The 12,715-nt window shown below is 34.6% G+C and overlaps 1 protein-coding gene across 2 annotated transcripts in view; it reads left to right on the top strand.

The window, feature by feature from the left end:
* LOC144449015 (protein-tyrosine sulfotransferase 1-like) overlaps positions 1-12,715 on the top strand; it is a 77,519-nt gene that overhangs the window by 15,767 nt on the left and 49,037 nt on the right. For both annotated transcript variants that reach the window (XM_078139414.1, XM_078139415.1), the window contains exon 2: positions 3,957-4,965. In XM_078139414.1, coding sequence (XP_077995540.1) covers positions 4,094-4,965 — 872 coding nt within the window. In that variant the 5' untranslated portion in view covers positions 3,957-4,093. The remainder of the gene's footprint in view (positions 1-3,956; positions 4,966-12,715) is intronic.

Here is a 12,715-nt window from a genome sequence, read left to right as displayed (position 1 = left end):
ACTAACAGTAGATGCAACAGAATGCACTTGTCAAAGTGTCTAAGAACAAATGGATGGTGTATTGAATTATTGTGCATTTTTATAATTATATGTTTGCATAAATGGTAATGAAATATAACGGTGCATTTATACTTCAATGATTAACTATTCTAACAGAAAACATGACCACTCACCTGGGACACGCAGAATTTAATATAGATATGAAAAAATTAATATACATGTAAATGACTATAAACTTCTATTGTCAAATGTATTGAGTGATGTACATGAAGACTGTCATTTCATATGTTCAGTCAAACTCCATGGTCAACACATCTAAGATAAGGAACTGGACACAAATTACAGGTGGGGGCATGTATTTCAGTGCATGAAAAAGATCGACACCCAACCCCCCAACCCCTCCTACCCCAGGCCTTGCACAAAGATTACTGACCCTAGCCCCCTCCTCTGTAGCTGAAATGTCTGTGCTCAAAATTATCATTCCACACAAAAATAGCTACCCCAAACACTTGTATGAAAGATAGTGAACCCCCCCCCCTCGTAATTTGTGTCAGTGCCTATAAGTTGTAAAACCATCGTGAGAATATCTTAACTTTAACCAAGAAAACCTGTCAGCGTCAAAGACATTTCAAAAAAAAAATGTTGTATTTAATAGCATTTTTATTGAGCTTTTACAAAATATACATATTACAAAAATACAACTCTTTTCACGAAATATTTACATTTTGTATTCAGAAACTTTTCTTAAGTTATCCATTTCAAAAACTGTTCCAATTTCTTAATATGTGCATTTAATTGACTTTTTCTAACTGCAATATTAGACTCTACAATCTGAATATTTTGCAAGTATTTTTTTATGCCATCAAATCTGTTTTTTGTTTTCTAAACTTTGAACTATAAATATAACGCTTAGCAACAAGAATAACACAATTTAATGAAAGTGAACCTTACCTGAATCTCAGCCAATCAGCTAATGACAGCATGTATGGTGTATACATACTTTTGGAATCTGTCAGTCTTACAGATAGCATGTCTTGTAGATAGATACTCGAGTCTCTAATAGTCTTTATATATACAATGTAACAGATTCTCAAGCAAATCAGAGAAGGGATTTTTAGAGTTGTAAATACTCTGTTTATACCTTGATATCTTCAGTTGACATACTTGAAACAATAATCCTTAATAATATCCGTGTCTTCGTAAAGCCCAACCTTATCCAGTTTCTCAAATCATTTGAGACTGTTTGAGACATAATGGAAGAAAGAACAAGGCGTATATTTTATTTTTTGCATATGTTCCATGGGCTTGTTTTTCAACTTTTGTTGTGAATTATCAAATACACATATATTTGATTGGCTGGTTTTGGGAACCCCAGGCTGTAGGTTTGAGAATTGCCACTGCCATTTCTGTCAAAATGGTTAACTTAAAGTCCTTGGGAATGATTTTAACCCCAATTATGCACAAGTCAAGCCAACTGTATGCTTCACAGTGTAATTGAAGTAGTACATTGTATAAAGAGTTGTTGTGCCATTATGGGTCTGTGCCCGGGATAGTCATCTCAAACGTACTTTGAACACAGTGATGGAAAGTGATGTATAAGAATTAATGCAATAATTATGAAATCACAAATATTGAAGTGATACTTGTAAGAATGGTATTTGTTTTAGAGATGTATAGAACATTCTTGTGAAATAATCATGTCTATGTACATGATCTGCAGTTTTGTCATTTTGTATTTAACACTTGGTTGACAAGTTGATATCTGCAATAGTTGATTTTCCGGTTCCAATATGCATTGCACAAGAGGACTTTGCCACGTATGTTGTTACATTTAGTCTTGTTTTGTCTTTATTACGTTTGAAATAACATTTTCATCAGGAAATGATTGAAAGACATATTGATGTATTTGTGAGTGACTTTATAGAACAAAGACTAAACACCATCAATGACAAAGAAGGATTTTACAGGTGAACCCAGGGTACAGTCAGGTGACAACAATCCCCCTGAGTAGTGTGTGCAAATTACCCCTCACTGCGTACACAATACATGGCATTGTATGGAGAGACACGCAACAGGGCTCAATATTAACAGTAGTCCTGTGTCCACAGACTACCAAGTCTTGTCACAAGGCTACCATAATTTGCAGCTGGTAGCCCACTCAGGCTACCAATGATTATGCAATGATTTAAAGGGTGAAAGATTTACGGACATGAAAGTATTTTTACACATATTTTTAATAGAGGAACTCTGTTTGCAGTTGAAGAATATGGGAATATTGGCCACTATCCTGGACTACCAATTGGTAGTCCACTGGCACCACACAAAAAAAGTTAATTCTTGGAACAGGCAATATGTCTATTGATAAATGTAGATGAATCTTTGTTCATCGTATCACAGTGAGAGTTGTTTTTGTATTAATTGTGACATGAGTCAACAGACATGGATTGGTTACACAGTCATCAAGAAAACAACTTTGAATTAGCGTTTTTTGCATGTTGACTAGACCGAACTCAACAAACAAACAAAAATGAAATAAATATTAGATGTCTTCATTTATTGAATCAGAATGGTCAAATATCTGTTAGTATTTTTAAAATAGTGCCAATGACATTGTAGCACAATTGTAGAGTTTATTTATTGTCCAAAAAAAAAATGTTAATATCCATGTTAATATCCATATGAATATCCATCCCTGTTGTAATCTATGCAAAATACATCATTTGACTATCACTATGGGCATGGTATTGTTGCCAGCATATTTGCATACATTTTTACTAGTAATATCAAGCCTACAGCACTGTTGAACCTCAGTTCAGTTCGCTAAAAATTGGATGAAAATGTAGATATTGATTCTGGTCAAAGCTGATGCATGTATGCGTGGCAAAAATGGCTGATAGATGTTGCATGTAGCACACATATATACATGTACATGTACGGTACAGATGGTGAGCCTTTTCATTCTGGAATACTGAATGTGTAGTACACCATTAAAAAAAATAGTTAAAATGTATATTGTATATTTACTGGAGGCATATGGATACCAAATGTTACTTTATTGAAAAAAAAACAAAACCCTGGGAGTTCAGTATATAATCAAGTGTTTTTCTGTTTGGACACGTCAGTTTTTCTATCACCACTCATGCATACTTTTCTCTTGAAGATTGTTTGAATCATGTAAGTTGATATACAGATTGTAAATGAAGTTTTTTTTTGTAGTATGTTCATTGTAAGAAAAAAAACTAGCAGATTTGTGAACAAGTTTATTGTCAGATTTGATGATGACGCTGTGTATATTTAGTTCAGTTTTGAGAGAATCTTGAATATCACACTGTTTGTTATACTTGTATATGTAAGTTAGTTAGAATTTTATGGCATCTATTGTTGTATGTATTTACTCTTGATGTGGTTGTTCAATGGAGTTTTAGACTGCTGTTTTTAAAACCTGATCACAAAGAAGGAGACATATTCAGTTGGTTATATATATATGTAACATTGTGTGTTAATATGTTATTCCCAATATTTTTCTTCATTCAGCCAAGGAAAATACATCATGAGTATTTTCCTGGCTAAATGAAGAAAAATATTGGAGAATAAAATAGTTATACCACTGCAGTAATATCAAAGAAAAATCGGGGAAAATAATGGCAATTATGAACGTTTTGACTCGTATTTCAAACACAGCAGAACCAGTGATGTAGACATGCATTGTCATGATGTAGAACGACAAGAGTATATATTCCATATTTTTTGTCCAACATGGTTTGTGCACAGTAAAAATTATCATAGCATCTCCTCAATTATACATGTATATCTCTCAGAGTTTCTATGATGCATTTTCTACTTTTAAAATGATAAATTATCATAAGCCTTCTGATTGGCTCCTCGTATTTGACGTATTTGATTTTTAGTTTCTCTGCACGCGTTAATATTAACTACCTATTTGTTTCTGTTTACAGAGTGTATGCGAATCCTTGTGCAGGGCTGGTACAGGGTAGTGTGATCGTGGTCATATTTTATCCAACGAGGCTGAAAGAATACCATTTGTCAAGAATCAATTAAATCGGAAACCTAGTCCTAATTTTGACTGTACTTGATGTTAACTTTAAATATTGCCACCATGGTACATCGTAAAATAGGCAGACACAGCAACCTACGATTTTTAATCATAATTGTGGGCATTTTGTTATTTGTAATGTATCTACATAATGGAGGCTGGCCGTGCGGAAACCCATACAAGATTGCAGACTACAAGGGGAAGATGGTGCCAAAAAATGAAGGCGTGACAGCGAAAAAAGATGACGAAACTTATTATTATCACAAAGATATGCCACTTATATTCATCGGAGGTGTACCCCGAAGTGGTACGACTTTAATGCGTGCAATGTTAGACGCGCATGACGAAGTTCGATGTGGGGAAGAGACGAGACTTGTACCACGGCTACTTGGTATGCGACAGTCGTGGAAGCGATCTCAAAAAGAATGGAATCGTTTAATGGAAGCGGGGCTCACGGACCAAGTAATTAATGATGCTTTAGCTGCTTTTATACTTGAGGTGATAGCCAAACATGGTGAGCCAGCGCCAAGGCTATGTAACAAAGACCCATTTACACTCAAATCTATGACGTATCTAAGAGAGCTCTTCCCAAATGCCAAGTACATTTTAATGGTGCGGGACGGACGTGCCACTGTACATTCAATCATATCTCGGAAGGTGACAATCTCAGGGTTTGATATCACCAACTACAGGGACTGCCTTCAGAAATGGAACCTAGCCATTGAGAATATGTATGCACAGTGCATGCAAGTTGGACAGACATACTGCCTCCCTGTGCACTATGAACAACTTGTACTTCACCCAGAAAAAGAAATGAAAAAAATCTTGCAGTTCCTGGACCTTAAATGGGATGAAAGTGTTTTACATCATGAAGAAGCCATCGGAAAACCAGGTGGAATATCACTTTCAAAGTAAGTCATAAAATATATCCTATATGTTAACAGCAATACATGTATTTTGTGTTGGAAGTAATGGCTGTGAATTTCCTACCTCTACATTATGTATTTACAATGATTACATCCACCTGGTTCTATTTCCCTTCTTTTGTCATATTTTGATGACTATACTGTATAGTATGATTTTCAGTTCATCTCAGAGAAATGTCTTGTCTTTCCATTTTATATAATCAGCCATCCATGGTCTCTATTTCCATAAAGCTATCCATGGCCACAAAACCATCCTTCCATGGTCTGTATTCCGGTACATACTCAGCTGTCCTTATCATACATCTTATATCCTTTCGGTCCCTGGTGTGAACTCTATATTAATAGTATTTGTATTCAATCGTTTGGTGTATTCCTTCCTCTGTATGATGAAAACAAATTACCACTCTTTAAGTGGATCGTAGTACAAGCACAATACATGGCTGTAAATAATAATCTCTCATAAACGACTTTAATAGAAACTCTAAAACAAGATACGTCCTCAAAAGTCTTCAAAGATGTGAGAAGAAAAGACTATGAAACTTTCAAACAATTTACTAGTTTGAAATTAGAAATTCAATGACATTGTGTTGGGTATTTCATATATTTACTCCCAAATTCTTTTTTTTCACAGACTGTGTTTTCCACCTAAAATATAACCCCAGTTGATTATCGCTATTCTTGCATGAATTAATGACAACTTTGCGACATGTTTGACTACTACTACGAAAAGGTGTTATACTGTCTGTGTCAATTTAAAAGTCAGTTGCAAACAAAATTTCTGATGAAAGTAAGATGCGAAATAGTGTAACATCTGTGCATCTTCAAAATAATTTAATAGCTATTTAATTACCACTCTTAACACCCAACTAAAGCATTTTCCCCCAGCTTGACAGTATCATTTATTTATAACATCCACATCAAGTGTAAAATAACACTAGTTTAGTTATAAGACTAGTAGGTGGCCTTTCCAACTGTAGTCAATTTGTAATTATAAACAATGTTGTCAGCTAACGTACAGCAAACTGATGAGAGTAATGAGAGTGCCACAACTGCCATTATCTATAGCTCTAAGTGTGACCAAGACATTTTGTGACATTTATGGTTACATTAATATTCTCGAGTCATTTTCTGACAAACTTGACAAGTGCTTTGTATAGTCGATTTTCCAGTTCCAAGATGCATTGCGCTAGAGGATGTCGCTTTATAGTTGTTACATTTAGTCTTGTTTTGTCTTTGTTACGTTTGAAATAACATTTTCATCAGGAAATGATGGAAAGACACGTTAACCTCTTTGATTACGAGTGATTTTATAGAACAAGGACATAATGGCATCAATGACAGACAGTGATTTTACTGATAAACCCAGGGTACAGTCAGGTGACAACCATGCCCCTGAGTAGCGAGTGCAAATCCCTCAGCGCGTACACAATACATGGCATTGTATGGAGAAACGCACAATGCATCTTGGAACCGGCAACAGGTCTATTGGTATTAAACACAGATTGATTACATTGAGAGACACCATGATTCTGGGCTGATAACTTAGTATTTAAAAGCAAATGTAATAGTATGCTGTCTCTACATGTATTTACACTGGATTGGCAAGGGTTATAAATAGAGAGTTGGGGACTGGGGCCCTACAACTTGCAATGTACCGAAGCCCTACAAAGAGTACCGAAGTCCTACAAAGTGTACCGAAGTCCTACAAAGTGTACATACTTTATTGCTTTTACTACTCAGAAGCCCTAGGTTGTCGTATAGTTGATGAAACTGTCTTTACATTTAGTCATTGATACGTACATGTACCTTGCATTGTTCATTGACATGCTATAATTGTGTATTCCAAAGCTAATGCACTCACAAATGACATCATAAGTAGTACAAGCATGTATATGACACTATAAACACTTCTAGCCATAGTATAAGTACCCTGTCACAATTAACAGTCTGGGAATATTGCCACAAAAATATATTGACTACAAATGTAGCTTAATGCTGGAAACCAAATGAACCTGTCCAGTAAACTAGTAAACACTGTCAGTTTGTTCCTGACTGAAATATTTCACAGGTGTGTACACTATAATCACTTGTTACAGATAAAAGAGTTTAAAGTTTGTTTTTGTCAGAGAAAAACAAAACATATAATTTTTTTCAAGACATTTGACTCAGAGTCCTCTTGAACAGAAAATAAAAGTGAAAATCGAAATCCAACATACAGTTTGATATAATTTAGTATATATGGTATTAATTTTAGTCTGATCTTTGGAAGAATGTTGACAAGGCAAAAACTGTCCTGTTATCTGCAGATGTAAGTTAGTCAAAGATTTACATGATGGGGGCAGTATGTAGTATTTCCCAGCAACAAACCAGCACTTTCAAACAACTCTATCAGCCTGATTAACTTCCCAAGTCATTTTAAACATACACAGATGATCCGTGCCAGGGGTATTTATTTTAAAGCGCTTTGAGCACAGAGTGGGAAAGCGCTATATAAAAAAAACGTTAACCTATTACTATAATCATTATTGTTACTTTATATAGAAGGGGAAGTAGACTCCGCACGTTGTTAGAACTCTGTCACTTATATCAAGTCAAACAGCTTTAAAGCCACCACTTTATGTCCACTAATAGCGTGATATCACTAGAGAGACTCTTGAAATAGATATTGCTATCATGGACTATTGTTGAACCCCAAACGTGTCAAATATTGAAATAGTCTACACAGTGTATAATGATGTCACCTATGACTGTAGATGGTGATCTGATGATCCCTATGTGTAGCTGTCAGGATGGATGTACCAAATTGTATCCCAGATTTTATTTAGAAATTTCACACGATGATCTTGAAAATGTGTGAACTTAGCAACCACTTTAAGTGTGTCAAATAGACTTAATGATCTGAACTATTAGGTGGTTTATATAATGAACCAGTGTCAGTGGCTCAGTCAGGGCGATAGTATGGTAACATATATCCTTTTTTTTTTTAAATTTCATATAGTGATTTTTGTTGGAATTACTTCTCTGGAGAGTAGCTGAGAATCCTGGCGATTGGGGATTTTGAATTTTGTTTTCCCCTCATAAACGGTGCATCATTGTAGGCGAGAGGGGAAAATAAAATTCAAAATCCCCAATTGTCTGGATTCTCTGAAGTGACTGTTGCTATGAATGTCTTGTTCTATCAAATACGTCAAGTAGGGTTTGTTTGTTTGTACAGGTAGGATACTGCTGACAGTGACTTTTGAATATTTCTTCAGACAAATGCTACTCGAGTCTAAGCTGTTCTTTATTGATGTGCTGTGGCTTTACATATAGAGTGGTTGAATTTAAGTCTTTTCATAAAATCATTTTCAAAGATACGATAATTTCAAGGTCCAATCATGTGATTGAAGTGAAGATAAAACAGTCATTGTAGCATATAAAATGACATAGGAAAAGCTGAAGTGTCTCGAAGTGGATGCCTTTCTGAGCTATCAATGATACATGATCCTTTTTGAGCTATCAATGAAACCTCATCTTACTTCAGAAGAACATGGAAATTATAAGATAGGGCCGGATAATGACTAGTATTTGTGTATAGGTACATAATACAGTCATATCATGTACATGAATACTTACTATGGATAGAAATAACCAAAAGACATCTCAATAGTATACTATCTGTGATTGAAGTGCATAGTGGATGCATTCACTAACTATTGTCAATCATTGATGGACGAGAAAAAGTTAATTAGCTTAGATTTGCAACACAGATAGACATCTCAAGGCGTCAGGCTACTTTTGTATGTCTTCACGACATCTGAACAGTTATATACAGACTGTCTTTAGAGATGATCGTCATACAGAACTTGACAAGAATAGTTTAGTATGTCACTGATTAGTTTAGTTTCGTAGTCCGAGATTTGTATAATGTCTCACGGACCGAGATTTGTATAATGTCTCACTGACTATTAACATAACTCTTTCTCAAGAAAAAAAATCAGAGTTGACATGAGAAATAGAAAAACTATGGTGGAAAAATCATGCGAAATATGAATAAAATATGTTAGACCATGCTGAAGCAAAGTTATTGCCTTTAAACAGAAAATATGGATTGGTTGTCCTATGTTACAACAACCTGTGTACATCACAGATTCTGAGGTCCTCGAAATATGGATAGAAATGTTCACTATTTATTTCTCCCAATATTTAATAAATTTATGCTTGAGGTGGTATAATTATATATTAATTCCCTTATATTTTTCTTTATTCAACTGGAAAATATTTGTGACCTAAAAGTTTGTTTGTCATAATTCATGTGTTGACTCATAGTGACCAGGCCCCTTAGGTTACTTGCATTTTCCAGTTGAATGAAGAAAAATAGTAAGGAATAATATCTAAATACCGGCAAGTTGTGTATTATGACATCATATTCACTGTCTGGTATCAAGATTACACAGTTGTGCTATTAATTCTTTACCACCAGTATTTATAATGTTGAATACAGGAAATTTCTGAAAACTGTGATAGATAAGAAATCTCAGGTGTGAGAGTGATAGTGGATTTTATTCAAATGATCCAAGATTCAACTGTACATGTATATTCATCTAAGAAAAATTGGACAAGTTGATTTCGAAGGTTGTGAAAGAGCAAAACAGCAAAACTCTAGATTCTGAAAAAATATATATATTATTCTTTATTAAAAATTACACTCAATCTCAATCTCACTCAAGAGACCTAAGGGTAGTAAAAGTAAAAATGAAAAAAAATACGATGGAATAAAAAATAAAAAATATCTAAAACTGAAACTGGAATGTAAAACTATACGAAAGGGTATACAAAAACTGAGTTCTAATATTAATACAAAAACTGAGTTCTATACAAAAACTGAGTTCTAATATTAAATGAAATTTGAGATGGTAATAGTCATGACTAGTATACTAGTGTATACGTTCAAGGTTCATGTTAGGGAGCAGAATTTCGATTGAATTACTCATCATGATGAGCCGAATGTCATTTGAAAGGTGAATGTGTAATCCCCGGAGTACAAAATGTAGGTTGAAAGAGTATCAATGGAGGATCCTTCTTCTTTTATATTTCTCATCATCATATCTTTTAATAGTCTAGTTCCTATACGTATGCATTACCATTACTATGGTCATCTCCAGTCATGTACATTGTATAGTCAAAGTTTAATGCCCAAAAAACTGTTAATCTAGGTAAACTGCCTGCTGGACCAAAGGTAAATAGTGCAGGTCAGTAGTAATCCATCACAAACTGACAGGCAGTTGTAATTGGTTACTTCCTTGAGACAATTGCTAATCGCAGTGATATTTACTATAGAACTGTACCCTCCAGTCTGAACCTAAGGGATGTGATATAAACATCATCATGGTTACATCAACGTTGTCAGGAGTAAGCACAGATTTCTGTGCTAGAATAACAACTTTGACTATACGTGTGTGGAGATGATCGTAGTAATCATAACACATACATGTATGAATAGGAACTAGACTAACCTTTTAAATGATTGGTTGGTGAATCGGTTGAAAAAGATAATTTAAAAAAAGAAGTATTTATACATTATGGTTGACTTTTTCAATTCATAATGATACTATCAACAGTCTGGATGCCTTTAGCCTGTTTACTCCACTATCAAGATACCTCCTAGCCCACATATCATTCAAGTGAATACGAGAGCTGAGAGGAACGACCGGCTAACGATGTATCTCGACAGCACAGTGAACAGACTAGGATGACTTTAGAAATCAGAATGATGTGAACCATTTGATTGTACTGAAGGGCTGGATTTCAGTGATAAATGGTCATTTTCATCAGAGTACATACTTGTGGTGTGGCCATTTTACCACTGAAGTTGTACATGTTAATAATCAAGCCATAGACAAGATTATATACTTTTGTCATCTTTGATCAGATTCAAGAAATAAGGTCGGTTGGGTCATGAAGAAACATAGCAATAAATAGATCCACCTTTTGCGTGCATAGTTTATCGTATCTATAATGTTTTTATTCAGACGACTTTAACTAGACTGGAAATGTATCATATATACTGCATACATATAAACGAACTGACCAACTTACTCATGCAAAGCTCTTCAGTTTGCTGGAACTCAGTGAACACTCATTCATGCACGTACACATCACATGAATTGGTAGATTGATTTCCAAGTATTACAAAGGATTGCTTTTCAAATAGCTTTTAGTCCTCCTTGTGTTCAGTCTCTTAGTAAGATTATAACATGGCTGACCTGTGTATAATCGCTGTGGAAAAGAATGTGTGCACAGCCTTTTAAATTTATCTATACAAAGTATAACGTTTGAAATTCCCTGGTAAAGGACTTTAGGCAATCTGGTAATGTTGTGTTGTTTCCGTACTTTGGTGGGAAAGTTAAGTAAAGTGTCATGAGGTGATCTAGTAAAAGTTATTACTTCCAATATCATATCCTTATTGCAGTTGGATATCTGACAGTTTGTTCCTACCAAACAATGCAGTTTTTCTCTCTTGATACTCCAGTTTCCTCTACTCCTACTCCCATAACCCTAGAGCACTGCACAAATGGCGACTGTATATTAATTTCTGAGTTTGATTTTGATTATAATGTATATCATAATCATTATTTATTATCATGATACACTAAATTTTGATCATTAAAAATGGGTCCTCAGTAATACAGACTACTAGTACCACTTTAAAATGACAAATTAATGTGCTCTTGACCATGAAGGTGGTTTAAAGACAAAATTTAAAGGGGAACACCACTCCAGGAAATAGACATTTTCATAAACTATGGATTCTGGGGAGTCATCTCATGATTTTACATCACCTACAATTACTTGCAATGGGATTTCAGAGAAACATTAAGTTGATCTTGTGCCTTTATAGGGTAATGTGGGCCATTGCATCATGGTTCTGCTGTGTTCAAAATATGAGTCAAAACATTCAAAATTGTCATTACTTTCCCCGATTTTTCTTTGATATTACTGGCGCTGGTATAATTATGTTATTCTCCAATATTTTTCTTCATTCAGCCAGAAAATACTCACGACCCAAGGGTTATCACTATTCGCCTAGCGACTCATAGTGGCAAAGGCCCCTTAGGTCACTCATATTTTCCTTGGCTGAACAAAGAAAAGACACTGGGGAATAACATATAATTTGTCAGCGTACAAATATCACGTACAACTTTGACAACTTATATTATCAGAAAATATGCAACAGTATCCACAGATAGTGTCAATATGGAGAAGTCTAAAGAGAGTATATTGTACAAACATTCAAAACTTCACATTTACCATGGTTACCTGATTAATACATACAAAGCTGGTTAATATTCTTCTTACATTTTGATTAATTTAAAGGGCGGCCACGACACTCTGAAATATTAATCAATATACGCAGATTAAAATTTATCAATGTCTCATTTTTTTTTACACCTAATAACATATGCCATTGTATCATTTATATTTCATTTGCAGTAAATGTGTACCCAAGTTGTTTACAATATCTGGCATTAGCTATTATTTTAAGCACTATGTAGTTTGTAAGATGTTTTTTCAAACCGTCTCGACATCTGCATCTGTAACATGCTGTATTAACAACCAAAAAAAACCGGATTATCAAATACACAGATACGCAAATACTGAAGCTGAACAAAAATAGCTGAGAAAAACAAAGTTGACGACAGCTGCAAGCAAATCTTTTTTTGAGTTGTTTTGAATTATAGAGGACCACATACAA

The sequence above is a fragment of the Glandiceps talaboti genome, chromosome 18, assembly GCF_964340395.1.
Source record: "Glandiceps talaboti chromosome 18, keGlaTala1.1, whole genome shotgun sequence".
NCBI lineage: Eukaryota > Metazoa > Hemichordata > Enteropneusta > Spengelidae > Glandiceps > Glandiceps talaboti.
The sequence above is the reverse complement of the archived record's forward strand: the minus strand, read 5'-3'. Positions and strand labels throughout refer to the sequence as shown.